Here is a 26,538-nt window from a genome sequence, read left to right on the forward strand (position 1 = left end):
TTGCCGCATTTCTCTCCACTTTTCTCCCTGCGAGATCCATCCTCCTACTCTCCTTGCCCGGAGGTGGTCTAGCATTATTGGGTACATTGGCCCTCTTCCTAGCCGTTGCTGCAATTATGAAGTTGGCTGGCACTGAACCTTGGATGTATGCAAGGTCCTGTGAAGAATGTTTGTATTTCTTCTCAGTCCTAGGGGTCACAGCTTTGCATGTTGCAGGCTCCTTAAGGGCCTCTCTACCTTGATCCAGCACACTAGTGAGCATGGGCAGGAATTGTCTCCTCGTTTGTTGTGGCAGTGGAGTTTCCAGGAGGAAACATGATTTTGGCTTCTCTTCCTCCATTTTTACCCCATAAGTCTGTGCAGCCTTTTGCACGACCATGTTGTAGACCCCTAGGTCGTCTGGCGGCGAGGGCCTCGAAGGGTACGTGTCTACCCCTTCTTCCGGCGATTCTGTCTCGAGGTCTTGCCATTCCATGTCTTGTGCCTTCGAGGGTGTCTAGTTCTGGTAGGATTGAAGGTCTTCCTCACCTTCTCCCTCGAAATCGTAGTCTTTGCCCCCGAGTTCCTCGACTGGTTCGGGAGTTTTCGGGAGTTCCGCGTCTTCGTCTCTTTCGACTTCGACCACGGGTTTCGGCGGGATGGTGAATTGGCTCATCTTCCCGTCGAAGTCCTTTTTCCGCTGAAGGATGTATGCCATTTCGGCCTCAAGCCTCCTCTCCATCTCGGCAGCATGTTCGGCGTTGAGGGTTGGAGCGCTTCTCTTCGTGGCCGTCGACGACGACGTCTGCCCTTCTTTTCTCGGCACAGAGGTGTCCTTTTTGAGGGCAACCTTTGACGAACTTTGTTTTTCAAGGGCTTTCACCAATTGGGAGTCCTTTTTGAAGGATCCGCTCAGTTGACTGTCCCTGGTAGCTGTTGCTTTCGTCGAGTGTTTCGACGGCAGAGCTCCCTTCGAAGACTTTGCTTCACTTCTGTGAGTGTCGCTCGGGGCTTTTGCTTCACTCTTTCGAGTGTCGCCTGAGTGTTTAGGGGTCGACGACTCCCTTACCCCCTTGGACCTCAACGACCGTGCAGTCCTCTGGTCCTTCAGCGATGTTGTCCTCCTCTCCACTGGAGAGAGACAAGTCTCGGAGCGATGGAGGTGGCCCCTGGCCCTGCATGTTGTGGTTCGCCCATCTCTGCCGCTCCCTTACTCTGAGGGTCTTCGGTGTAAACGCCGAACAGGCATTGTAGTCTTCGCTGCTGTGGTCGAGCGGCAGGCAGAGGTTGCAGACTGGATGTTGATCCTTCTGGGCGTACTTGTGGTGGCAATTGGTGCAAAATTTGAACTGTGTTTTGTCCATCCCGGCGCTCAGGGTGCCCCCTGCAAGCGCATCCTCCGTCGAACGTCGAGGTTTTGGTCGCCAAACTTCTCCCTTGTCGCTCTGGTTACCTGACCTGCAGTCCGGTGTCACTGAAAACATTATTTTAGTCGATTTTTCTTGATTCCTCTTCCAAAAACTCTGGAACTCTTCGTTAATGATCCAGACCCAACGGCGGAAAAAAATCTTAAGATGGCATTGAAAGGTGGGAGCTTCCGCAGGAAGCGCGCCGACGTCACTAAGGACACCAAATGGCGGGACGTCCCCGCCCACCTGGGCCATGGAAAAAAAAGAAAAAAGAAAATACTACGATTCCGGACCTAACCACAAGATGGCGGAATATTGCACAGCATAGTGAATCCAGAAAGATTCCCGCTGCAAAACCAGAACAAAGTCAGAAGCTGGTGCTTGGAGAAACTTGGAAGGGGAATTCTGAACTCCAGCTTTGGATGGCTGGGGACTGTAGAGTGGCATCAATAGGGAATGCCAAGGTAGTGGGGGGGCAGATGACGGTGGCTCATGTTTATGGTAAGAGTACGAGAAGGACGTCTACAGTAATAATGGAGAGCTGCCAGAGCAGGGTTTGGTGACCCTGTATATTCTGTCAGAGTGTCAGCCTGGTGGACAGGAACATCTGTTGACATGTACAAAGGCCAGACCAGGCTATGGAGAGAGTGAGTGAGTGAGTGAGAGACAGACATTTACAGGGTCTAAGCAGAGGCCAGAGCAGGCTATGGTGGTCTTCTCATCCTCACAGAGAGGGAGACAGGGACATTTGCATGGTCCATGCACCGGAGTCTGGGTGGGTGTAATAACTGCCTCTACAGGAAGAATAAGCCTTTGAGGTACAGAAGAGAGTGTACTTGAGAGCTGGGTAAGAAAAAGGGCCCTGCACCGTCCCGAGAGAGTAAAGTTTATGGAGAAAATAATGTGATCCAGTGATTGAATTGCTAAGCTTTGGAAACCTACACTCTAATCAGCACAGAAGCAAGGAAATAATTATTGGCAAATCACTACATTCTGGTGTCTGGCAATGTAACTAAACGTAATCCAAGTAGAAGAAAAACAAACTAGAACTGTTTCCAAGGGCAACAAGAAATGGAGAGCGGATGCAGGAGAGGAAGAAACTTTAAGAGAAGAGGGCAGGTTACAAGAGAGCGAACGGGACAGAAGTTACAAGGGAAGGAAATACAGAGGCTTCAAGGAAGAGCACCATAGAGAGAAGCTAAAAGAGGTGAAAAGAGGCTAAAAGGGAGTGAAAGAGATAACCGAGGGAGGAAGAAATGGAGGGAGACTATAAGAGTGAGGTGCGGGAAGGCTACAAGCAAGAGACTGCGGATACAAACAAGGGAAAGGAGGAAAAAAAAGCTATTGATGAAGAGAGATTACAAGAGAGGGAGAGAGGATACCAGAGGGGAAGAAAGAGGCTAAGAGATAAAAAGAGGCTAAAAGGGAGCAAGAGAGATGACGCAGGGGCTAAAATATTTTAGAGAGGCTATAAGAGAGAAATGCAGGAAGGCTAGAAGAGAGTCTCAGGATACAAAACAGGGAAATGAAGAAAGGCTAAAAACAATAGGATAGAAGGTTATAAGAGATCGAGAAAGGAGAGAGGAGACACATAAGGAAGAGAATATACAAGAGGGGGGTGGGAGAGGAGAGATGAGGGAGAGAAAGAATATTAGAGTGAGAGAGAGAGAGACGATACAAGAGTGGGAGAATCAGAAAGAAGTAAAGAAAGGCTAGAAGAGATTCAGAGGCCGCTAGAGAGGGACATGGGCTATCAGAGACAGAACATCAGAGGGAGACACGCTAGCATAGGATGTGACATATGCACATAGAAGGCGAGAGAGGCTAAACTAAAGGAAGAAATGCCTTGAGACTGCTTATTGGAACTGTAAAAGATAATGATTAAGACAAACTGAAGGTCCTTCTACGAAAAAGAGACACGAGGTAAAGAAAATGCATCTCCAAGAAATAAATGTGATGACAGTGGTACAGTGCTGAGCATTCAAGGCAGTGCAGAAATGTATAGTGGAGGTACCTTAGGTGCGCAAAATGTTGCTTTCATTCAAAGTGAAATCTTACCCCAAAGGTGGAGAGGAGTGTGGTGCAGTCGGTTTTGTTCACCGATTTCACAGTTGTCAAACAGTCAGTAATCTGCAATAAGAAACGGTGAATACAAAATTAGCCTAGTTTAAACCCCACAGGAGAAACTCATGCAGCCGTCTCCCAAGATATTCAAAGCTCTCCACTAATATACACCTGAATGGGTATTTAGGAGAAAGTCTATCATGATATTCATGCAATTCCAAATTCATGATCCCCCTCAGACGCTAACCAGAGAGTCTACCCTGCCCCGGAAGCATATGCCCTTACTTAAAGGAGGTGGAATATTGGTCACCAGGTTCTGATACTCCCAATCAGACTGCTATGTGTCAGCAGTTTGATTTTATTAGATCTTTCTGCAGTGTTAAACATGGTCAGGGAACTGTGCAAATCGCATGCATGGAAAAAGACGGGATATGGAAGTCAAGTGGCTTAGCTCCTTTGGCAGACCACAGCTAAAGAGCCCACATTTCATCCTGCTCCATCAAGCATTTCCGAGACCACCTTCTGGTTGACAATACTTTGCAACTTATTTCCTCACTTACTTACTGCACAGATTCAAGCCTTCAATATCTTCTACAACTATGTTGGTAGCACCTAAATTCTAATAACACTTCATGGAGACTAGGTGTGGTCACCTATGAGTAAAGGGTTTCTCAGAGCTCAACCAGTGGAAGCTGCTGAAGCATATTAAAGAAGGAAGAACACCACTATTCTTTACCCTTTCCTGCATCACCAACAATAAAGAATCCAAAATATTTCTGGCTAATGAGGTTCATTGGGGGTTTGAGGCTTACTATGAAACCATTGACTGGGACTGCGTCTCCAAATTTAATGCTGGATGAACTTTGGACACCTAACCTATGACCTTTAAAACGGCAACATGCCCAAATGATGCACCAGTATTAAAGAGATTCCATACTGACCCAAGTCAGCGATGTACGTAGTGCTTTTGTCCTCCTTATACAAGGTATATAAACGGTGTCACTGTTCCAGAAATACCACATGCCTTGTGTATTGGTGACTGGATCACTTCTACAGCCGTTAGTTGGATCTCTCTTGGTATCTTATAAAATGGTGACTAGCACCGTGACCGAACAATTGTCAATCACATTTATAGCCCTACAAAAACTTTTCGGTAATTACTGCATTCAATTCTAACATTAGCAGCAAGGCTTCCAGGGCTGTTTTAAAAGACTGGAGGTGGGCTAGCTCGTAGGTCAGCACAACAAGAGTTCACTACAGAAGTTCAGCTTCCTTTCCTAGAATGGAAGTTGTTCTGCCTCCTTGTTCATTCTGTTCAGTGAATACTTCCTCAGACAAGTATGCGCACTCACTCCACCATCAAAGAAATTCAAAGTCGCCTGTGAGGAACCTCCTTCACCTAGGGCAAGACCTACTGAATCATGCAATTCACTTATTCCTAAGTCCTTATCATGCTCTCCTCATGACTTCAATGTAAGTTGCAGCATTTATACCTCTTGGTTACCCAAGTCAGACACTGCAGAGACCACCTCCTCCTGCATTATCAGAGGTACGAATTATGCTAGACCACCTGTTACGCGTATCAACCCAATCCGCATAGAGCTCTGCTGATCAGGGAACCACACATCACTAACATTCAAGGCCAACATCTGCACTCCTGGACCTTACTTTAGACATAAAGTCCTGATCCACTTTTTCCTTTAAGACATCTGCTGGCTTCTGCTCGTAGGATTTATAGGTCTCAAGGTATCTCCCGGCCTCTTCTGCACTGGAGAACAATAAAGAGAGAGGTTAGGGAGTGGCAACAATAGGACATATCATTTCTAGCATGCATTAAAAAAAACTTTTCTGTTCCATTCTTTCACTTCCTTGTTAAAAGATCACACAAGGCTTGTGGACTTACAAGACCCCACAGTGTGATGTTGCAAAAAGAGCACAACAGGAAAAAAGTGAAGATATAAAAAATAAATCAAAAGGCCTTTATAAAAGTAATATATATGTATGTTATACGTTAATCAGTGAAATCAATTTGGGCCATTTTTTATGGTCAGTAATGCCACCTCTTAATGTTAAACGTAAGAAAAAAAGAGGAGACCTTTGGCTGCCTTTTCTTCTTTTCTGTAACATATTAGCCAAATGGATGAAAATAAAGAGTTGAATATAACTTCTGACTATATTTGCATCTCTTTTATTCTTTTATGGTGTTCTATGTTGATGTTCGTGAAAAAAGTATGCGTTCCATCATGTTGTTGTTTGTTGCAATACATCCTGAAGTGCAACAGGTATGGCAAAAGTAGTTCCTGTGCTCACTGAGCCACACAACTCAAGCTATACCTCACTGACAAGACCTAAACAGGTCAAAAAAAGTCTGTGGCTGCTTATGCCCCTATTCTGAGTGGAGCTGGTCTGGCAGTTTCCACTGCTCCAATTGGAGCAGGACCAAGGATTGTTTGCATATGGCTGTTCTCTGTCAAGAGTGTCAAAGTGGGAGAAAAACTACAATGCGGGTCCGAGTGATCCCCATGGATGACATTCATTCAAGCATTCTTCCATCACTTTGTTGCAATGTCTGTTGCCCTTCATGAGAGCAAAGCAACAACCTCTAGCTCATCCTTCACTTGACTGCTGGAGACCTCCTTCCATCACTGCCTCTGGCACTTACCTCCAAGCCAGGATGAGGGTGCAGTCCGCTAGGATACAAATCTTCGCCAACTCCTTGAGCGCAAAGTGAGGATCTTTCTATTGGTGCAAAGAGCAGGATTATTATTATAGTCATGTCAATGGTACTGCACCAAGTGTCAGTACGTCGTACAAAAAGAAACATATCTACATGAAATATAAAAGATGCAAAGACAAAAAACACTCCAAAACCTGCTACACAAGAAGAAATCGAGAAATGTCACAGCTGCCTTGATTCTACAAATGCTTTCAGTTTTTCTATAAATCTCTCCCGAGCAAGCATCGCTTCTACATCTACACAGACAGAGAGATCATTTTGTTTGGAATTTTCAGGGGGAAAAAAAGAAGCCAGTACTCCAACCATTCCTAATCCCACAGATTACTTCATCTTACTTACTACATATCAGGAAAGCACACATGAAATGCTAAGGAGCTAGGGATACACCTTAAAAAAAAAAAAACACTATCCGGTCAGGTACAAGTTCAGCTCCTTCGAGATGGGAATATCAGGGTGCAAACAACAAGCTGCAGCATGCGGATGGATTTCATGCGGGAATACTCCCCAGAGCTCGAGTCTTCAGCACGTCAAAATGCGTTATGGTAAAAAATGCTGATTTTTCCCTCTTTCACTTGCAAATCTCAATGCTCCAGGGACCCTCCCAAGCAACCTCAAGGGATCGTCAAGTGCTGTCCACTTACCACGTCAACCAGCACCAGGAGGACCCTCAGTGCGAACGACTGTCCCAGCACCTTCAAGCGCTCGTGGATGTAGTTGGGGTTCAGGTTGTGATAACGGAGGCTGCAGCACAGAGATAAATATCACACTATGTCTCTGCACAGCTCAAAGGGGACAACAATGACAGATGCCAACACTACCAGTGCAGCTCAACCGTGCATTACAGCTCGCCCAACTATCATGGACTGGGATCTCACATACCGTTCCTAAAACGGCTTTTGTAACACCTTTTGCCCTGGTTCTTAAGAACACCCACCTCGTAATCCAATCCAATACCCACCAATCATGCGACCAGAGCGCCTTCATCCTCTCATACAGTCCTTACTGGAACTGCAGTATGGATACCCCCTTGCAGTTCTGCCAACACACCTCAATCATGCATAATATGATGCACCCCTAAAACTGATTGTCCACAATAGGGCCAGGAGGCCTCCAACTACAAATGAATCTAAATTTAACACACTTACACAGCTGATGGTAACCCTGAAAATCTGGCACATATCATGTACTCTTGTACCTGTGCGGTAGGCTCAACTGTAAAACATTAGATGTGGGGCCCACTTTACACCCCTATGCAAGTGCACCTGTCCCTGACCAGCAGCATCACACTGATCCCATTCTATTTATGGATCTCCACAACCCCTTCAGAGTGCAAAGGCAGGACTGGTGGAAGAATAACAAGGTTGACTGACCTGAGAAAGAGGGCACATGTGGTGGGACCCATGACATAGTCAGGAACGATATCCTCAAACTCCCATGGGACGTTCCGGACAAACTTCAGGATTGGGTTTCCTCTCTGAGGGAAGAGAAGTTTGATAGTTATATCTGTCACAGAAATCTTCACAGATAAAGAAAAAAGGTGACACAGAGAGCGTGTAAATATCATTAAAGAAGGGTAAGAGCAAAACCCCCCCCAAAAAATAATTAAAAAAAGAGAAACTGGAAGCGGGAAAGGGGAAACTGAAGGTAGTGACAGAAGGGATTAACAAAGTTAAAAATGGACAGAACATAGTATATTTTGATTTGATTGGACATATCAGAACCAATATAAAAAATAAAATAAGCAAAATAAAAGCAGATATGTAGCTAAAAAAAGAAAAAGGAGGCCTTTAAAAAATCTACTATTAGCAGAAAAAAACCCTATTCAGAGTGTGGACTTACTAGAACGCAATACTAGGGAAAAAAACAAAATAAACTTCAAAACAGCAGAGGTAAAAAAGACAGGCATAAATTAATTGAGAGAAATAAAGATAAGATCGAAAAAAGGGAATACAGAAGCACAACATGAGGAAGACAAAGGTTGGAATACAGCAATCATGGGTGGAGCAAGAGAGAAGAAATGTGTGAGGGAAGAAAAATACCACCCCAGATGAGGTAAGAAAGGGCGCTACAGAGCACAACTGCCATAAGCTCAACTTAAGTCTCACAAAGCCAACATTCTACAGCGAGCTACAGGCGAATGTTCTATTTTAGATTGCAAGACAATACCAATGGGAAGGAAGAGGAGGGGGGAATGGGACAAGGGAAGAAAAGGGGATGTACCATCTAAGATAACGCACGACATCTCCATCAAACCGAAAAATAAGAATTCTCATAAGACAATGCAGTAATAAGTCCATATTCAAACAGGTAACCTACAATATGCAGTTAATTCATTTTGCAATCGGATTGCCAACTTGGCGGTCGACGATTCAAGGCTTTCCTAGATTCTGGTGTATTAGGAGAAGCATTGGGAACACTCCCAGGAGGTCTATTGCCTGGGATGAGAGCTTCTGGGCAGCGGGCTACGTTATCCATTTGCCAAGAGCGACCATCCTCAAGCACTACAGTATTTTGTTTGCAGCTCTTCATTTTCTCCAGATAGGAGAATGATGTGAATTTGTTGCGTGTGTTGTAGGGTCTTTTAATAACTACCCATTGTCCTTCACTCCAATCACCATTATTTGCTCCCCATTTGTTGTCATACCACCTCTTGTACTCTTGCTGTTGATTTTCCACCTTTGCTTTGACCGAATTTCAATCTATCCATACAGGATTATTCCCATTAAGCCAATTAGGAGTGAGCTTAGAGCCCCGATTCCTTCCTTTTAGGGATATAAATGGCGATATTCCTGATACAGCATTTGGAGTGATGTGATATGACCATAACCATTTTCTCACCGCTTTAACAATTTGCTCCCCAGTGGTATGAGCTAATTGTATGACTTATTTAATCATTCTGTTCACTCTTTCCACTAGACCGTTAGCTTTTTGGCAATAGAGGGGGGTCTTTACGTGGTTGATGGATACGTTTCTTATGAACTGCATCATCTCTTCTGAGGTGAACTACACCCCATTGTTCGTAACAATGGTACCAGGAATGCCCTCCCAGGAGAACGTACTCAAAACAAATTCTATTAACGCGGAAGTGCTTACAGATGTGATCGTGATCCAATGTGAATGATAACCAGCCATTACAAACATGTACTTGTTAATTACATGGGACAAATTCATGGGTCCAATAATTTTGAGACCAAATGTGTCCCATGGTTTGTTAGAAACCTCTATGGGGATTAGAGGAACCTTGCGGAATCTTGGCACGGACAAAGCAAGCTAAACAGTCTTTCACCTTCACTTTTGGTAAGGAAGAGGAAGGGGAAATGAGAAAAGGGGATGTACCATCTAAGATAACTTACAACCATGAGAAAGACGACAACAATTGGTGGATAGAGATCAAGGTCAAAAGGGATCAGAGGCCATGCACATCTCTGCTCACCTGGCGGGGGCTCACCACCAGACAGTTTCCTTTCCCGATGGCTTTCGCTGGGACCGCTGCCTTTTCTTCCCCTGATGTAGTTTCAACCTGTGGTACTATCTCTTGTGCTGCATCAACAGTGGGCTCTTTTGTCTGACCTGCACTGCCAGCAGGTGGCAGTTGCACAGACCCAACTTCTCGTGCAGCCACTGTAGCAGTAGGCACAGTCTCAACAGAAGCACCTGCCCTCCTAACCCCTGATATCAGTGCACCCGGTGTAGGTGCCGCTGGGGGCTTGGAGGTCCTCAAAGGTCCATGCCCTCCACCAACTGGGCGAACGGGTGCTGACACACTGGCTGTTTGCTTGAAGATATAGTCTGCATATGTCCCGGTATTCTGCGGCTGTGGTGCCACCGGTCCACCCCGTGCTGATGTATCACCTCCAGCCATGGACCTGAAGAGGGGCTTCACCTGGGGCACAAGAGAGAGAAAACAGAAAAGATATTACTGATTTACAGGTTTACAAAAATAGATTGTTCATGGTGGGACAGACACCAAATTAGAGGTGCAATGAAATGGGAAGGGTGTGAAGTGGAGGATTCTGCGACAGAACGAGCATTAGGTCTGGCTGAAAGAACAGCACCTACTCAAAAATTGTGGCTTTTGTAAACGTAGACGGTGATATTATAAAAGTACCATTTGCTAAAGCACGTAATAACAATATTCGCATATAAAGGGCAGTAGCAACTAGCAGCTGTTGCCCGCCAGGATGAAGGACATAAGATTATTTTTCAAAATAGGATTTGGCAAACATAAATAAACTAATGCAATATTAAATCTAGTCCTGGATGACGCTATCTAGAACAATGACATTAAATTCTACAATGTGCCAACCAAATTTGTAAACAAGTACAATTACCCTTAAGAGGTGGTGATACGAATAAAAATTACACCAACATGAGCTGCACTGGATGGAGAAATTGAACACTAAACGCGAAAGGACTGAATGATGAATAATACTGGTCATGTTTTGTTTGAGAGAAATGTGTTCTTAGTCTTTAAACTACTAAGACCAGCATTCCATACCAGGGGACCCTTTGATAATGAGCAGGACTTCAGGAACAGACTGCATCAATTCTGTTACAGAAGTATTAAATCAGGCCATATTGACAACAAGCTGGGGCTGAGTTGTCCACTGACATGGGTTATATAAAATTAAGGAAAGACAGATTATTGTAGATTACAGCCCTGCTAGCGCTACGAATACCAGCAGGACCCCGACACACTCCTACAAATCCGAGCCGTGTGCTTCCTGTCCCTTAGAAGGCAGCAGGCGGAGCTTTGTTTCTGAAAGGTTTTAAAAACCCCTTTTCAGAAGTGAGGATTGAGGTCAAGGGGTTCATTAGGGAGGCTCGGTTGAGGTTGTTGCAACTGGCGCAGGGAGGCCGGGCCGGCCAGCCCTGCTCTACATCAAAACAACTGAACGGAACTGAAGTGTGAACACGAGAAGGGGACATGTGCTTCTTCGATGGCGGATCCTGCCAAACTCTATATGGACTCTATATGGGACTGCTCTGTAACTGATCATTTAAGTGTAGTTAAGTTTCAACAGAGGATGGATGTTTTCCAAAACCATCATTCAAATGGTTAAAAGCAAATTATAAAAAGCTGTTTTGGGCACCACTCGTTAGAGATGAAAGTGAAAAGATGTTGTCCAGAAGAGGAGTTTCATCCTCAAATGCGTCATAAAAATGCGTTACTTATGTTTGATAAAACAATATGGTTTGCTCAGAGAACCACAAGAAATATTTCATTGATGAATAAACAGATTAAACATCAATTAAGCCAAGAAGAATATTTTACCACAAGTAAGTGCATTGAAATCTTATCACTTTAAACAAACTTCTGGGGTGAATTTTCTTTCTTAACTATGAGCATTTCCCACTGCGGAGGGCGAACCCCCACAATGTCACATGCTTTAAAGGAGAGGGCATCCAGAAGCAGCACCCCACAATCAACACAGAGTGCAGGTCAAGGAACCCTAGCACCAGTCCACCTATCCTCCCTGAAAACGGGGTGCAAGACATGACCTGTTCCCGTCAGCGTCATGTCCCGACTTCATGTAGAATGGAGTCAACAACGCAGCGGCTAGTGTTTGCATTCCATAAAGGGTACTAAGACCTGGTCTCATGGCACCCCAGATAACCTTAACTTTTACCTCTCCCGCATTCCAGCAATACTTCAATCAATGACCATCCTCTCACTTGGTTTAGATCCGCCATCCTCAGCTCACACCCTTGCCTCAGGCCACTACCATATGTCTCTCTACTCCCATTCTTCTCCCAATATAGGTTTCAAATTTTCCTATTTAAGTAATCCTCATTGCATTTCATAAATTAATTTATTCAAATGCATGTTCTTTCAGTTTTAAATGCACTTTAGTTAGCATCGTTTAATGATTGTTTTAAGTATGTTCCCCTAACATTCTGCGGGTGTTTGCTACCTACTTCCTACCGGGAATTGTATGCCCTAGGCCTCTGCCTCCCCGGGAGGTGGCACACCCGCTACTGGCGCACTCGTTACAGGCTAAGATCCTTCTTCCGAAAACCCCCCCGCTCACTGGCCCAGGCAATCATGGCTGACAAGATTGGGGTGACACTCTCGGCCATGTCCTTTGGTAAGATCCCCGGCCTCTACTGGCTCCCTATCGAATACTATTGTAGGTTTCAGTCCGTTTTGATCCCGCCCCTTCTGGACATGAACTCCGAGGTTGTGCTTGTAGGTTTCAGTTCGTTTTAATCAAGCCCCCTGCTGGACATATACTCTGAGGATGCGCGTACAGGCGCCTTTCCCCAAGAGCTTGACATGGCCTCGATTGTGGTCATTCCCAAGGCGGGCCAATCCTTGGATAGTTGTGCGTCCTATAGGCCCACATCCCTCATCAATTCAGTGATCAAGGTGCTTGCTAAGGTCTTGGCCAATCGTTTCATTTAACCCTGCTGTATCGGACCCACCCTCATCAGTGCGGCTTCAAGCCAGCCCGTGGCATGCAGTACTTAATCCGTAAAGTCCAGCTGGCTTTGCCCCAGGCCACCCCCTCCGCCACCTGGCAGCACTGCTCCTGATAAACTTTGAAAAGGCGTTTAATAAGCTTGATTGGTCCTTCTTGAGTATGGTCCTGGAGTGTGCACAGTTTCTGCAATACATTACTATAGTTATACATTTCCTGCACAAAGTTTCAAGGACCGCAATACTTTTCGAATCAGTAAACATAACACCCAGAGTTTTTATAACCATTATTAACCTTCGTAGAATTCTTGTACCACTCATTATAAAAAGCAGCACATTTGCTCCACTTTAGGGGCTGTCTTTAGCCCTCCCTTATGAGTCTCTCCTTTCAAATAGGGGAGCATTTGAAAAGTTACCCGAACTACCCTGCTGGCGGTAGCCGTCTTGCTGCCCATGGTGACCAGACATCTCTGCGGGTTCCGAGTCAGCCAATAAGATTACAAGAGTTTGGGAGAAAGGATGAACACAGCAAAAGAGAGCAACACTGGTAGGTCAGCCAATTATTCTGACGTCAGAGCTCATGCTCACAGACTATGAGCACGTCGGCCATTTTAAAATTCGAACCATGGATCCCAATTGTTCGAAAAAAACAGTAATAACCGTTTTTTGAAGACTAAGCAACGCGACAAGCTTTATTCTTTTTTAAAAAAGCAAATATTTTGATAGTGTATCCAATGAAAGTGACAATACGCTTTGGATTTTATGTGAAAATGTATTTTTTCTTCGAGAAACGTAAAAAATAACTGATGTAGATTGTCAAATGCCTTTAATAATGAAACAACAACATACACCATCCAAAGATGGAAAGTAGTAACAGGGATGGGGCGGGTGGGAGGAGACGGAGCTTGTGAAACCAGGAGCACTCGTATGGAGTGCTCTAATACAAAGAAAAAAAGTAGCTCCCTAACAGGGAGCAGTGGATTTGCACAAGTAATTGATCCGTGCTCTTTAGGAAGGCCAAACACAGGAAGAGGTATGACAAGTATTCCCTGGACAAACTGGGACAAAGGATAAGAGAGGGACGATGGAGTGAGAAAACAGGAAGCCTATGGGCGGGCTGAAGCCCATAGGTTGTACACAACAGGTCTCTGAGACACCGCATGCATGAAAAAGACCTTCAGCGCTGGGGTAGTTTGCTCCTCCACATACTCTTCAATGATTGTACTACCCCAAATCCTATATGTCTTCCAGAATATACCCCTCCCTATCCAATGGTTTACTGCTCTCCATTCCATAAATTGTCCTTCCTTTGGGCTGGGGATCGAGCTCGTATCGCCTTCAACAGCTGCCAACAGTTCCCCTACGACGGGGGTATGGGGATGGCAGACCTACACATTTATTACATTGCCTTTCAGGGGGCTTTGGTGAACGACTGGCTCAACACGATACAAATAAAAGCAATATTCTGGTGCCTCTACACCCTTCTGCCCACTCTTACCGGAGCAATGTCGAGGTCCTGAGATGGCAGCACAAAGCGCTTTTTCCTCTCGGCTGGGCCATCGTCTTCACTCATGGTGGCAATGCCGGGGCAAGCGTCAACAGCGCACCCTAGGAAGGGACAAGCAACAACTTCAGAGGCTGTATATTTATATTTACAGTGAAACTACTGAAAAGTAGATCATTAGTGTATTTGGAGAAGGGTTAGCACACTGGGACACAAGCTCACCAGTGGCTTTGCAGAAGGCTTTGGCTGTGCAGCTGCTGCTCCCTCTTTTTGTTGGCTTGCTGCAGAATCAGGCAGAGCTGAAGAAAGGAAAGGAAAACGACATTAAAAAGTGAATATAATCTCAACAAAGACCTATTGTATCATGATTTTGCATTTTCTTTTTTTAGCCTCACATAGGGTCACGTGCCTGAGCTGCAAATCCTTTGCTTTTAGGTTTCGGGCTACAAGACCATATGCGCAATGTGACTAATTCATGATTTCATCAGCTAATTCATGGCCCTTTCCATTCACCCACAAATGCTCTGCTCGGGTGGACAACTCTCTCAAGTGCATTTGTAGCAACTCATTGCTATCTCCCGAGCTTTACTGTTTCTGGAGACAAAGAAAACCAATGTTGTCCTTCCTGCTCGAGGAGTGTTGGAGGAATGTGTTCAAGGCACAGACTATGAATGACCAGCAATGATTTATAGGAAGAACTTAAATTATGCAAACCTGTGGCTGCTACATTTTCCACATAGTTGTGGATTTGCAACTCTAGCCACATACTACACCACCCGATACATACTTTGCAGATTTCAATGAAAAACATTCTATTTCAAACAGATCAAAAGTTCCTTGGTAGAGGCTTACTGGTCACCTTCCGAGTTGCTGAGTGCTGTCTTCAGGTCAAACTGGTACTAATAAGGTGACACATTTGCTTAACTAGTAATAATAAGTGTTATCATTACAAAATAGTGAAATAATTCTGCCACAGAAGGCGCCACATTATGCTTTGTGTTTTCCTTGCTGCATCATTTAATTCACCCTGCCACATAATTTGGTCCACCAATGCCACATACTTCCTGTGGCCCTGTTTACAGGACCGCTGCGCAGCACTTACCTCACTGAATTCATAAGAATTGTAAAAAATCCTAGTGTCATACGAAGAGTAGGTATAGTAAGCAAGCCACGCCCATTCAGCAGGGGAGTGGTAAGGGTGTAGCTGGTGATGCATTTTGGAGCACACTGTCACAAAAATATTAATAAAGCATGGTTTGGCACACTTCCCTCTACCAACACCACATTTTCCATTGAAATTGCCACACAATTCACACTGGGGAAGTTTTACCGATAAAACCATGGCTCACAAACAGTAATCGGGCTTCACCAAGAATTTATAATTTGCACATTGCCAAGTAAAGTGACTTGATTTGTTCGGACCCTATTAAAATGTTTGTATCCCTCACCCTTCAGAATTACAACAAATGTGCTTCTTTTGTGCTTTCTAACTGATTATCGATTTTGAAATTTGTGTTTGGTTCATTTACAGGTATTTAAATTTTGTTGTGTGTTAGAAAGAAACCAAGATCCCACAGCCTTTCCTTTCCCACTCCCTGTACCCCAGCAAGACTGTTAGATACTTCTCTTTACTAAGTGCACTAACGTTGCAGTTAAAAGCAAGCACCCATCACCATGTGAAAAGAATAAGCAGCAGTGTGTCAGATGACCTAGCCTGACCTTTGACCTTTGTCTTTATCACAAAGGAGTTAAGATGAAAACCCAATTTAAAAGCATCTATATTGGTCGTTCACCTTCTGAACTCCAGTATGGTAATTCTGAGGGGGCTGCAGCACACCCTGTACTCCTCAAAAAATGGAGGAGGCAGGGGCCTTCTGGGTTCTGTGACCTTACAAGGAATGGCTCACGTGACAAGAAAAGGGCCCAGAGACATACAGGTGACCGGTATGTGTTTGGCATAGAGGATTTGTACTTACCAGTCAGGTGTACCCACTGGCCCTTCCCCGCCCCATGCCATGCTGAATGGCGTGAGAACTGTTTTGCACGTTTAGAGCAGGCAGATTTGGTCTGAGGCACAAACATTTTTGGTTTCTCTCTAGCTCAGCCGTTGTCTGGTGGTTTTGATAAAACCAGCAGACAACTGACAGTCAGCTAGGCTGCGCATCTTACACGCTGCAGAGCATCACACTGTCACTCAAAACGTGAAATCCTGATTGCACGAGGACCGTGTTGGAGATGCGACAGCATATGTCTGAAAGGGCACCCTGGAAGCTGAATGAGGCTGCTTGCTGGACAATTCAAAGCACTGTGTAGTCTAGTATGCTGGGTTGGCCTTGTGACTTGGGGCCAGATGTATCAAAGGGTTTTACCCATTCTGTGTCAATGGGAAAATGTGTTCGTACATATGGCCCTTGGTCAGAACCTGCTCTTCGGGCACCCTGATAAGTCTTTACAGATAGCCCCCCCTGCCGTAACCCCGACTCTCTTGAGTTAAAAGTGGCTGCTAGAATTAAGTATTTTATATGTTAATAAGAGACGCTGGCATGACTCGTAACAAAGTATTGAACTCCCTTGTGATATCCTGGAGGGGGAAATCGAGCCCCACCGAGACTAAAAGAAACACTTGTCAATTCCATGAACGGCAACTTTTCAAAAGCAACCCAAGTAACACTATTAGCATTTACAGTGTATATTTAATAAACAAATACAAAAAAATAAACCACACCATGACACACAAAAAAACTAACTACAGCAAACAGCTTACAAGAAAACATGCTGAAGATTATTCTTGGAAGCCCAAGTACCATCCCAGTCCTGGAAGATAGTGCCCTTCCCCACCACTCGTCTGAATGAAGATATACTCGTGTAGCAATAAAATTGATGACGAGCGCCTCGGAGCTCGGTTGGTTAGAAGGTTGATGACAAACATGGAACTGGAAGATGCCCAGACGTGGGCCCTGTGCTCTCCATGCCGCGGGAATCAAGCTAGCCTAGCTGATGAGGGGAGAAAGCCCGAAACCGGTCCCAGGGAGGACCAGGCACGGCAGTTCGGGCTGGACTGTTCCCATATGGATCAGGGTCAAGACTGATTTGCACATGGCTGGGTTCAAACTGGAATGGCATGGGGAGCAAAAAAACAAACCATGGATTTAGGCCTAGATCTCTGTATGGGGTGAATGTATGACCTCATTCTGCATTCTTCCATCAATTGTTCTGTTTGCATTTGTTACCCCCAGTGGGAAAGGTATGCCCAGACATGGGTCCCGTGCTCTACATGCCTCTGGAGTCAACCTAGCCTAGCTGATGAGGGGTGAAACCCCAAAACCGGTCCCAGGATGCTTGTGTCTAGGGAGAACTTGGCCTGGCAGGTCAGGCTGGACTGTTCCCATAAGGATCAGGGTCAAGACTGATTTGCGGATGGTTGGGTTCAAACTGGAATCGCATGGGGGTAAAAAATAAATAAAATGATGGATGTAGGCCCAGATCTCTGTCCTGGGGTGACTGTATGACATTGTTCTGCATGCTGTCCATCTATTGTTTGGTTTGTATTTCCCTTAGGAGGCAGATTAGCGATTTATCTAGATGCATGGCTGTCTCTAACCTCAGATCCATAGATACTTCAGGCTGTGCAGGGTTATCAAATAGAACTCTATCAAAGCCCAATTGAATCCCATCTTCCCCCTCCTCCTATTTTTCCTAAACAGCAATCTAATTTAATTTAAAACGAGATTGTTTCTCTTCTAACCAAGGAAGCCATAGACCAGACAGATCTCAATCATTCAGGATTTCTCCGCACCATCTTTCTGGTGCAAAAGAAAGAAAGTTTTCATCTAGTGTTAAATCTAAAGGTTTTCAACAATCTCATGGTCAATTATCATTTCAAGATAGAAACTACTCTCCATATTCGAGATATCCTTCATCAAGAAGATTGGCTGGTCAGATTAGATCATCAGGAAGCTTATCTTTCGGTTCCAATTCATCCTTCTCACAGTAAGTTTCTTCAGTTCCAATGGGAACTTCTTTCTTTTGTTTCAAGAATGTTCCCTTCGGTCTTTCCTCAGCCCCTTGTTGTTTCACCAAGATTCTCAAACTGGTTGCAGCCTTCTTCAGAGCGCAAGGTATCAGACTCATTGTCTACCTGGACCACTTCTTGATAATGGAACAAAAAAGCTCTAATAACTCATTTACAATTTTACCAAGACTTACTTCTTCACCTCAGCTTTCTTACCAACATTCCAAAGTTGTGATTATTCCATCCTCTCAACTCTGGTTTCTCAGTTTCCTAACAGACATTTCTCGATCTATTCTGCAACTGCCTCTTCAAAAAGTCCCCCTCCTCAAAAAGGAGATTCGTCAGACTCTTTCTCTCATGCATTTTTATCAGAGATCGTTAGCCCGCTTGGTGGGCTCCCAGCTTCTTCCATACAAACAATTTTTCCAGAATCTCTTCATTATCGGGCCCTTCATAGATTAAAAATCTGGCATCTTCAGAGGTCTCGCTTATTCAGACCCAGTTTCTTTAGATCTAGAGTCTAAAGAGGAACTCCTTTGGTGGCTGACTCATTTAGATGCCTGGACCAGGAGTACAAGTTTCTCTGCCGCCCCAGATCTTGTCTTAGAGTCCGATGCAAGTCAGACAGGTGGGGTTCAAGATGCGGTCAATTCTCAACTGGAGGTCTCATCAGAAGTCATTCATGCATATAAACAGTTGGAGATGCTTGAAAGTTCCTCTGCCATCCAGCCCTATTAAAAAAAAAAAGAAAAAAAAAAAACGAGAACAAGGCAAAATGAATATGGTCTTCAACGCCTAATCTCGATCAGAGCGGTCTATCTCCCAGGAAACCTGAATGTAATAACAGGGTGGTACTCCAGACACCTTCTCGACTCAAGCGACTGGCAACTGCACCCTTCGGGATTCAATCAGCTTACTTCTATCTTTGGCATGCATTTGCCTCCCGACTCAATACCAAACTTCCTGCATTCTTCAGTTGGAGACCGGATCCTCAAGCCTTAGCTACGGACCAGTTTCTTCAATCCTGGCCCCAATCTCTTCTCTATGCCTTTCCTCCCTTTCTTCTCATTGCGTGTGTTCTAGCCCAAGCTTGCAGACAGCATTCATCTCAGGTTCTCATAACTGCCTTTTGGCAGGCCCAACCTTGGTTTCCAACTCTTATGGAACTTTCATCGGACTTCCCAGTTTGGCCCCCTCATTTTCCTAATCTCTAACTCAATCCTCAGGTCCTTCAGCACAATTTGATCCTTCGGGGATACCTTTTTCTCATAGCCTGGAGACTTTCAGGTCATCCTGGAGAATCTCAGGAATTTTGCAGGAGGCCATCTCCCTCATCCAACAATCTTGGGCCCCTGGCACTTCCAGTCTCTATTAAAAAAAAAAAACCTGGTTCGCCTGGTGTAGCTGGTGGCTGGACAGGGAAGCAGATCCCATTTCGGCAGATGTGACTCTTAGTGTCAACTTTTTAGCTTACCTTGCATCTCAAGGAAAGGCTTATCGCACAATCAATACCTGCAGGTCAGCCATTTCTGCAGAACACCTTCGAGTGGATGGAAGACCCATTGGAGAAAACCCTTTGGTTTGTCGTCTGTTAAAGGGAGTACGCTATGTCAGTCCTCCTCAAACTAAGTACAAAATGTTATGGGATGTTAATTTCATGGCAAGCAGTTATCTTCAAAATTGACAATGCTTTTATGTTTATCCTAGGAACGTGCGTCTGATGTGTTCTCCTTCCAATGCTCTACCCTTGGTGTTACTTTTCAGATTCATACACATACCAAGGCCAATTTGTCTACAATTCATTATACCTTTTTCCTGTCTCAACCAAAATTATGTGTTGGTAATAGTTTGAAATCCTACGTTTCACAAACTGCAGATTTGAGATTCCCCTCGTCTATTCAGTTGTTAAATTCTTTTCAGAAACCCCATAAACCTGTTTCTTCTTCCTCTCTAGCTCACTGGGTTAAGTGGATTAGGTCTTTGGCTGGTATTGATGTTGATAATTTTGGTGCCCATTTGGCCAGAGAAGCAATGGCTTCTAGGGCATTTTGGGCCTATACAGGTTTGCACAACATTCTCAAATTTGCAGATTGGTCAAACGTTAACACTTTTAGAACCTTCTATTGCACACATATCCGATTCTGTTATTTCAATGTTTTGAACGAGCATATAAGCCTCTGGTATTATAACAAAATTGATATTTTCCTAGCCTTGGTGTCAGAAAGGCTAGATTTTAATGAAGACGCAGAGGCAAGTATTATCCCACCATTTGAAATAAACCACCATGTTTTGTTTTCTGCAGTTCCACCCACCATCATCTGGTGCTTCCACCACCTCCTAACTGTTCTGTGTAAGAAAGTGGCTCTGTATATACTGTTCCCAAATAGGTACAGTGTGTACAGAGTCCACAATCCCCAGAGGTTTGGCAGAGGCTAAAGTTAGATATAACCTTATTCTCTAAAGTGGTAGCTTGGTCGAGCAGTAAGGCAGTATCAGAGGACAGTGTAAAGCATTTGTTGTACACACTCAGTCAGCAAATGGTCTCACACACTCAAGAACTGAACTCTAGGCCAATGGTTTGTATAACAAAATGTGGTTTTATTTCAGAACCAACAATAGGTATCAAAATATACTTTCTCAGAATGAGATGATTTAGTTAAATACTTTGCAATAGGCAATTGACTTTTGCAGGTAATAGTTACAGTTTGTTGCAATAGGCAACACAATTTCAAACACAATAATACATTGAGCTCAATGGGAATTTTAAGTTATGTGCAATGGATTACTTTCAGGATTACTTTTCTAACTCCAGGACTGGATCCTAGATTCAGTCCTGGGACAGTTCTTGGAAACAAGTGAGTAAATTCGTTTTAGTTACTGTTGTGATTTTTAAGCAATATTTTGCTATTTTAAAAGTTGACACTTAGAAACTTTTTCCAATCAAATTACCAATGTTATCCTATGGAAGGAAATTCACTTAGCAGGTAAGTGGGGTTATGGTATGGTTATGACTAGCAGGCCACGCGGCTGTGGGAGCTGGGCTCCTGGTCACTTGCTCACGGCAAATGGGGAAGTAGGTAGGAGTAGAAGTTGCACTGCCAGGGCCACTTGGGCAGCTGGGTGCAGGGTGCTTTAGAGCCTTCGGGCGCTCAATGGATGGCTATGGAAAAGCTCAAGGACGAACAAAGGCTGCAAGCTCGGGGACAAAGATTCTTCAGGTGCCACCACCACTTCGAGAGGTAAGTTGGGTAGTTAGAGGATAGGTAGGTACCCAGGAGTCGGGCACAGGGGGCCGTAGGCGCCAGGTGCAGGGGTGCCTTTTGGTGTTGGGAAATCTTACCCTCTGTTGATCGCGGTTGGGGGGGTGCCTTGCTCTAAGGCTGCAGGCGTCGTCAGGAGCGTAGAGGTGGGTCCTTGGGTGCCAGATTCGGGGTCACAGTAGCCGGGGGGGACGTCCTTGGGGTCTTTGTCCACTCCAGCACAGGCCAGGCTTGGCGGGTGCAGAGTGTGCAGGGTTCGCGGTTCCGGGCAGATGCCAGGGGTTAGATACTTGCTTTGAGCAGAGCCACTGCTCGTGGGAGGCCCAGGTGCTCAGAGTCACAAGGTCCTCCGGGGTTTGTAAGGTTGCTGGCCACAGGAGGTGCCGGGATTTAGCAAGAGCAGGTTTGAGGGTCGACAGGCCGGTAGGGCTGGGGCCAAAGCAGTTGGTGTCTTCCTCTTCTTAGCAGCTGCAAGGCAGGTCTTCTTTCTTCTTGATCTTCTTTGCTGTTTTTGGAATCTGAGGAAGGAAGGTTCAGGGTGCCCCTAAATACTAAATTTAGGGGCGTTACAGGTAAGTAAAGGGCAGGGACCACTGGGTCCCTGTCCTGGGGTGGGTACACCCCCTATCCTGCCACTCTCCTGTAGGAGGGGGGCAGTGGCCTAGCACTGTTTGGGCAGGGCTCCCCATCTTCAAGATGGCGAGAGCCCAGGGATGTGTTTCACCTCGCCTCCCCCACCTGAGGGGTGGGGTTGGCAGAGGCTGGCACAACCCCTGTCATTCCTTGGGGTTTCCGGCCAGTCTTCCCGCCATCGTGGGGGTGTAGAACCGGTAGGGGCCAGTTGCTGAGTACAGCATGTGGCCTGGAGAAGCTCACAAAGGCGGCATGCCTTTGAAGCTTCCCCTTGCCCATCCTAGGGGAGGAGACCTAGCACCTCGCCCAGGATGTGTATTGTTGCAGGCCCAGGAGAGCGGATGGCTCCCTACCCAGGGGTCCAGCAACATGTCTGCTGTGTGGCAGCCTAGGCAGCCCCTCAGACCAGACGTGGATTGTAGGTTAGTTTCAGGGGGCATCTCTAAGATGCCCTCTGTCGTGCATTGTACATTAAATCCTGAACTGGCATCAGTGCGGGTTTAATGTTCTGAGAAGTTTGATACCAAACTTCTCATTCTTCAGTGTTGCCATCATGGTGCTGTGAAAGCTCGTGTTTGACGAGCTCCCAGCACCATATACTCCTAAATGGCAGCACTGCACTTACAGTGCCCAGGAATGGACCTGGGTACTGTAGGGGCACAGGGCTCATGCTACTGTGCCCACACCACTGGCATAGGGCACCCAGCTAGGGGGGTGGCTGATGGATACCAGGGCAGTGTAGGTTGTGGGCATGGCAAACAGGGATGTGTGCCATGTCGCCTCTCTGTTTTGTCTTGTACCCAGACACTCAGCCTGCAAGGGCAGTGTGTTTGTGTTAGGGTACAGGGCCTCTACGGATGGCACAATAAGTGCTGCACCCCTTAGAGGCCTTCCCTGGTCAAAAGACCCTGGGTACCTAGGGTACCATTTACCAGGGGCTGACATGTGGCCAGGGTTTGCCAATTTGGGTTTTAGGGAAAGAACATAGGCCCTGGGCACCTGATTGGCAGGAGTCCAGGTCACACTCAGTGAAAGTACATTCAGCAATTCAGCAAAAAGTGGGCGCATACCATGCAAGAATGATGGCACTTTCTCACATTCTGGACTTTCATAATCAATGGATTTGGATAATGTTCTTCAAGGACCTCTTCTTCCCTTCCAAAGGACTATTCCTCGCCTGCTGTTGTTCTGCCTGGAAGATTTATTAACTGTTCTTTTTCTATTAGTTCCATTTTGCTTTTTCTCTCTATGCTTCAGTTTGACTAACTCACCACAAGAAAAGAAGATTTGTTGCTCTCACTCAAGATAATTATTAGGGGAACTCGATATCCTGTTGGTGCTGCTATTATGATCTCATTTCCTGTAGTTTTTTTATCCAGAGTTTTCTGGGTAATTTAGTTCCGTTTATTTTTTTGATTGGCTGCTATTAAATAAACAGCAAAAAAAGACTGCATAATACTCGCCACCAGGTCTTTAATAAAATCCAGCCTGACACAAAAGCTAGGAAAATCTGTTTCCCAGCTCTGGGCCCAGAGCTGCTTGAGGCACCTTCTGCCAGTCCTGGTTTTTGGCTTTCAATACTGGAATTTTGAAACACATATTTACATTGTAGACTGGAGGGTTGAGCTGGCTGGAGGTGACAGCGATCACTTGGGACCACAGCTCCTGACTGCTTCTATGAAAGTGTGGGAAGGGTGGTCTGTGTTAGTAATTTATGGACCTCATTATGGGGTCAAATGAGAGCAACAAACTAACATCCTGCGAGTTAAGACCTTCCAAACCAGGGTTAGTTCTCTGACAATGGTGGATGGACTCCCTGAAGCATCTTTGGTTCACCTATCTGCCCCACAGACTCCTCAGCAAGACGATTGAGTAAGTGGCAAGGCGCTCTGCAGTTAGCACTGGAACTACATCATCCATGGGGTACCTGGCATCACCAGCAAGAAGTCATCTGAATGCCTTTAAAACCATTCAAAATGACTCTACGAAGAGGGACATCAAGTAATTTTGCACTGTTGAATGCAGGTAAAGGGCAGAGACATTAAGGCCAACTTCTTTGGCAACTTCCCGGTTTGTGCCTATAGGAGCCTCGAGTTGCTGCCCGAATTCAATTTATTTTAGTTCGGGCGCTTGTAGGAAGTGTAAACAAAAGGAACCTTTCTCCCGTGGCCAGCTCTGCTAGATTAATTCCCAGCAGCTAGGGAGACCAAAAATAATTGACACTGAATTATAAAGTGCTTCCAGTTAATTCCTTCATTTTTAACACAAACATAATTTTCCCTAGACAAGCATTGATTACCATCTTGCTTGTTTTCCTTCCTGCGATCAATAATTGTTTGGTGGGATGCTCAGCTAATTTTTGATCCTGAAGATGACCATGTACTAATGACAAAGGTCGAAACGTCGTCAACGCAATTGTGTCTGTAATTTATGGAGGACACATTGTTTTGTTTGTTGTAGTTCCAGTGTTGTTCTGGAACTTCTTTTATGTAACCTTTCTTGGTCTGCCACCTGTCTGGTTGTGTATGTTTACCAAATGTTATATGTACCATCTTATATGTCTGAGCCTCACAATACTTTTTTGAATACATTTTGTATGTTTTTCTAGATTTTTTATACATGGGCTGTATTTTCTATTTTCTTTCCTTTCCCTTTTACTGTTAGGTATGAATCGATTATATATATATATATATATGGTAATTACCAGTATGCATCTGTTCTTGGCATGTAGAGCTGCAGATCTACACACTTTTGCATAGATCGCCATCTGGTGTTGGGCCCGGATGTTTACAGTTTGTTTTTCCTCTTGGAAAGTCTTTGGAAGTCACGAGGTCGGTGACTCCTCCCTTGGATGCTATTGCGCATGGGCTTCGGCTCCATCCTCAGATTGTTTTTCGCCAACAGGGAAAGATGGAGCGTAGTAATAACAGTGAAGAAACCCATGTGTGTTGTATCTAAATAAGATAGACTGGAACAGATACAGGTAGCCGGGGAGGCGGGTGGGCGTGTGTAGATCTGCAGCTCTACATGCCAAGAACAGATGAATACTGGTAAGTAGCATATTCCGTTCGAGGCATACGAGCTGCAGATTACACACTTTTGCATAGACTATATAGCAGTTCGCAACCTTAGCGGCGACCACCAGTATCTGTTGCAGTGGTTTGAAATATTGTTTTTAGTACAGCCTGGCCCACACTAGCTTGTTGCTTGGTTTGCACATCTACACAGTAATGTTTAGTGAAAGTGTGCAGTGTTGACCATGTAGCTGCTTTGCAGATATCATCTAATGGGATGTTCCCTAGAAAAGCCATAGAAGCCGCTATCTTCCTTGTAGAGTGGGTTTTAGGGGGAACAGATAGCGTTCGTTTTGCTTTGTGGTAGCAAATCTGTATGCATTTTACAATCCACCTAGCTATCCCTGATTTTGAGATGGGGTTGCCTTTGTGTGGTGGAGAGAAAGAGACAAACAGTTGTTTGGTCTTTCTGAAAGGTTGTGTTCTTTGGATATAGTAAAGTAAGGCCCGTTTAACATCTAGCGTGTGTAGAGCCCTTTCTGCAACAGTTTGAGGTTGTGAGAAAAATACCGGTAATTCTACAGATTGGTTTAGATGAAAAGGGGAAATGACTTTGGGTAGGAATTTTGGGTTGGTACGGAGAACAACCTTGTTCTGGTGCATTTGGAGAAAAGGTTCTTGTATAGTAAGTGCTTGTATCTCACTGACCCTTCTAAGGGAAGTGATGGCTACAAGAAAAGCTGTTTTCCATGTGAGAAATTGCAGTTCGCATTTATGCAAAGGTTCAAAGGGCGGTCCCATTAGCCTTGTGAGAACTATATTCAAATTCCACAGGTGAGGGTGGTACTCTGGGAATTATTAGTTTCAGGCCTTCCATGAAGGCTTTAATGGCAGGCACTCTGAAAAGTGATAGGTGCTGTCTGTTCTGTAGGTAAGCGGCAATTGCTGCGAGGTGTAGCCGAATGGATGTATATGCTAGGTTACACCTTTGTAGATGGAGCAAGTAGCATATGATGTGCTGTATAGATGCGTCTAGAGGATTGATTGTGTTGTTATGGCAATAAACAACAAATCTTTTCCACTTGGCAGCGTAGCAGGCTCTAGTGGTAGGGCGTCTAGCTTCTCTGATGACGTTCATACAGTCAGGGGGAAGGTTAAGGTATCCGAATTCTAGGATCTCAGGAGCCAGATCGCAAGGTTGAGCTGAGCTGGGTCCGGGTGTCTGATCTCTCCATGGTTCTGGGTTAGGAGGCATGGTGAGAGGTGTAGCTTTTGGTGTGGTACTACCGAGAGTTCCAGCAGCGTGGTGTACCACGGTTGTCTGGCCCACGTTGGAGCTACTAGGATCAGTGTGAGGGAATGCTGTTGTAGCTTTCGCACCACTAATGGAATTAGTGGGAGAGGTGGAAAGGCATACGCAAATTTGCCTGACCAGTTCATCCATATCGCATTGCCTTTGGACAATGGGTGTGGGTATCTGGCGGCAAAGCTTGGGCATTTTTTGT

General features: G+C 45.1%; 1 protein-coding gene across 3 annotated transcripts in view; it reads right to left on the reverse strand.

Moving 5' to 3' along the window:
• ERCC1 (ERCC excision repair 1, endonuclease non-catalytic subunit) overlaps positions 1-26,538 on the reverse strand; it is a 161,237-nt gene that overhangs the window by 32,241 nt on the left and 102,458 nt on the right. For all 3 annotated transcript variants that reach the window (XM_085651682.1, XM_085651678.1, XM_085651679.1), the window contains exons 2-9: positions 14,337-14,413; positions 14,109-14,218; positions 9,623-10,072; positions 7,560-7,663; positions 6,831-6,930; positions 6,115-6,191; positions 5,121-5,220; positions 3,447-3,518 (exon numbers count right to left, since the gene is read on the reverse strand). In XM_085651682.1, the coding sequence (XP_085507808.1) occupies positions 3,447-3,518; positions 5,121-5,220; positions 6,115-6,191; positions 6,831-6,930; positions 7,560-7,663; positions 9,623-10,072; positions 14,109-14,183 (978 nt within the window). In that variant the 5' untranslated portion in view covers positions 14,184-14,218; positions 14,337-14,413. The remainder of the gene's footprint in view (positions 1-3,446; positions 3,519-5,120; positions 5,221-6,114; positions 6,192-6,830; positions 6,931-7,559; positions 7,664-9,622; positions 10,073-14,108; positions 14,219-14,336; positions 14,414-26,538) is intronic.

The sequence above is a fragment of the Triturus cristatus genome, chromosome 4_1 (genome assembly GCF_964204655.1).
Source record: "Triturus cristatus chromosome 4_1, aTriCri1.1, whole genome shotgun sequence".
In the NCBI taxonomy this organism is placed as follows: domain Eukaryota; kingdom Metazoa; phylum Chordata; class Amphibia; order Caudata; family Salamandridae; genus Triturus; species Triturus cristatus.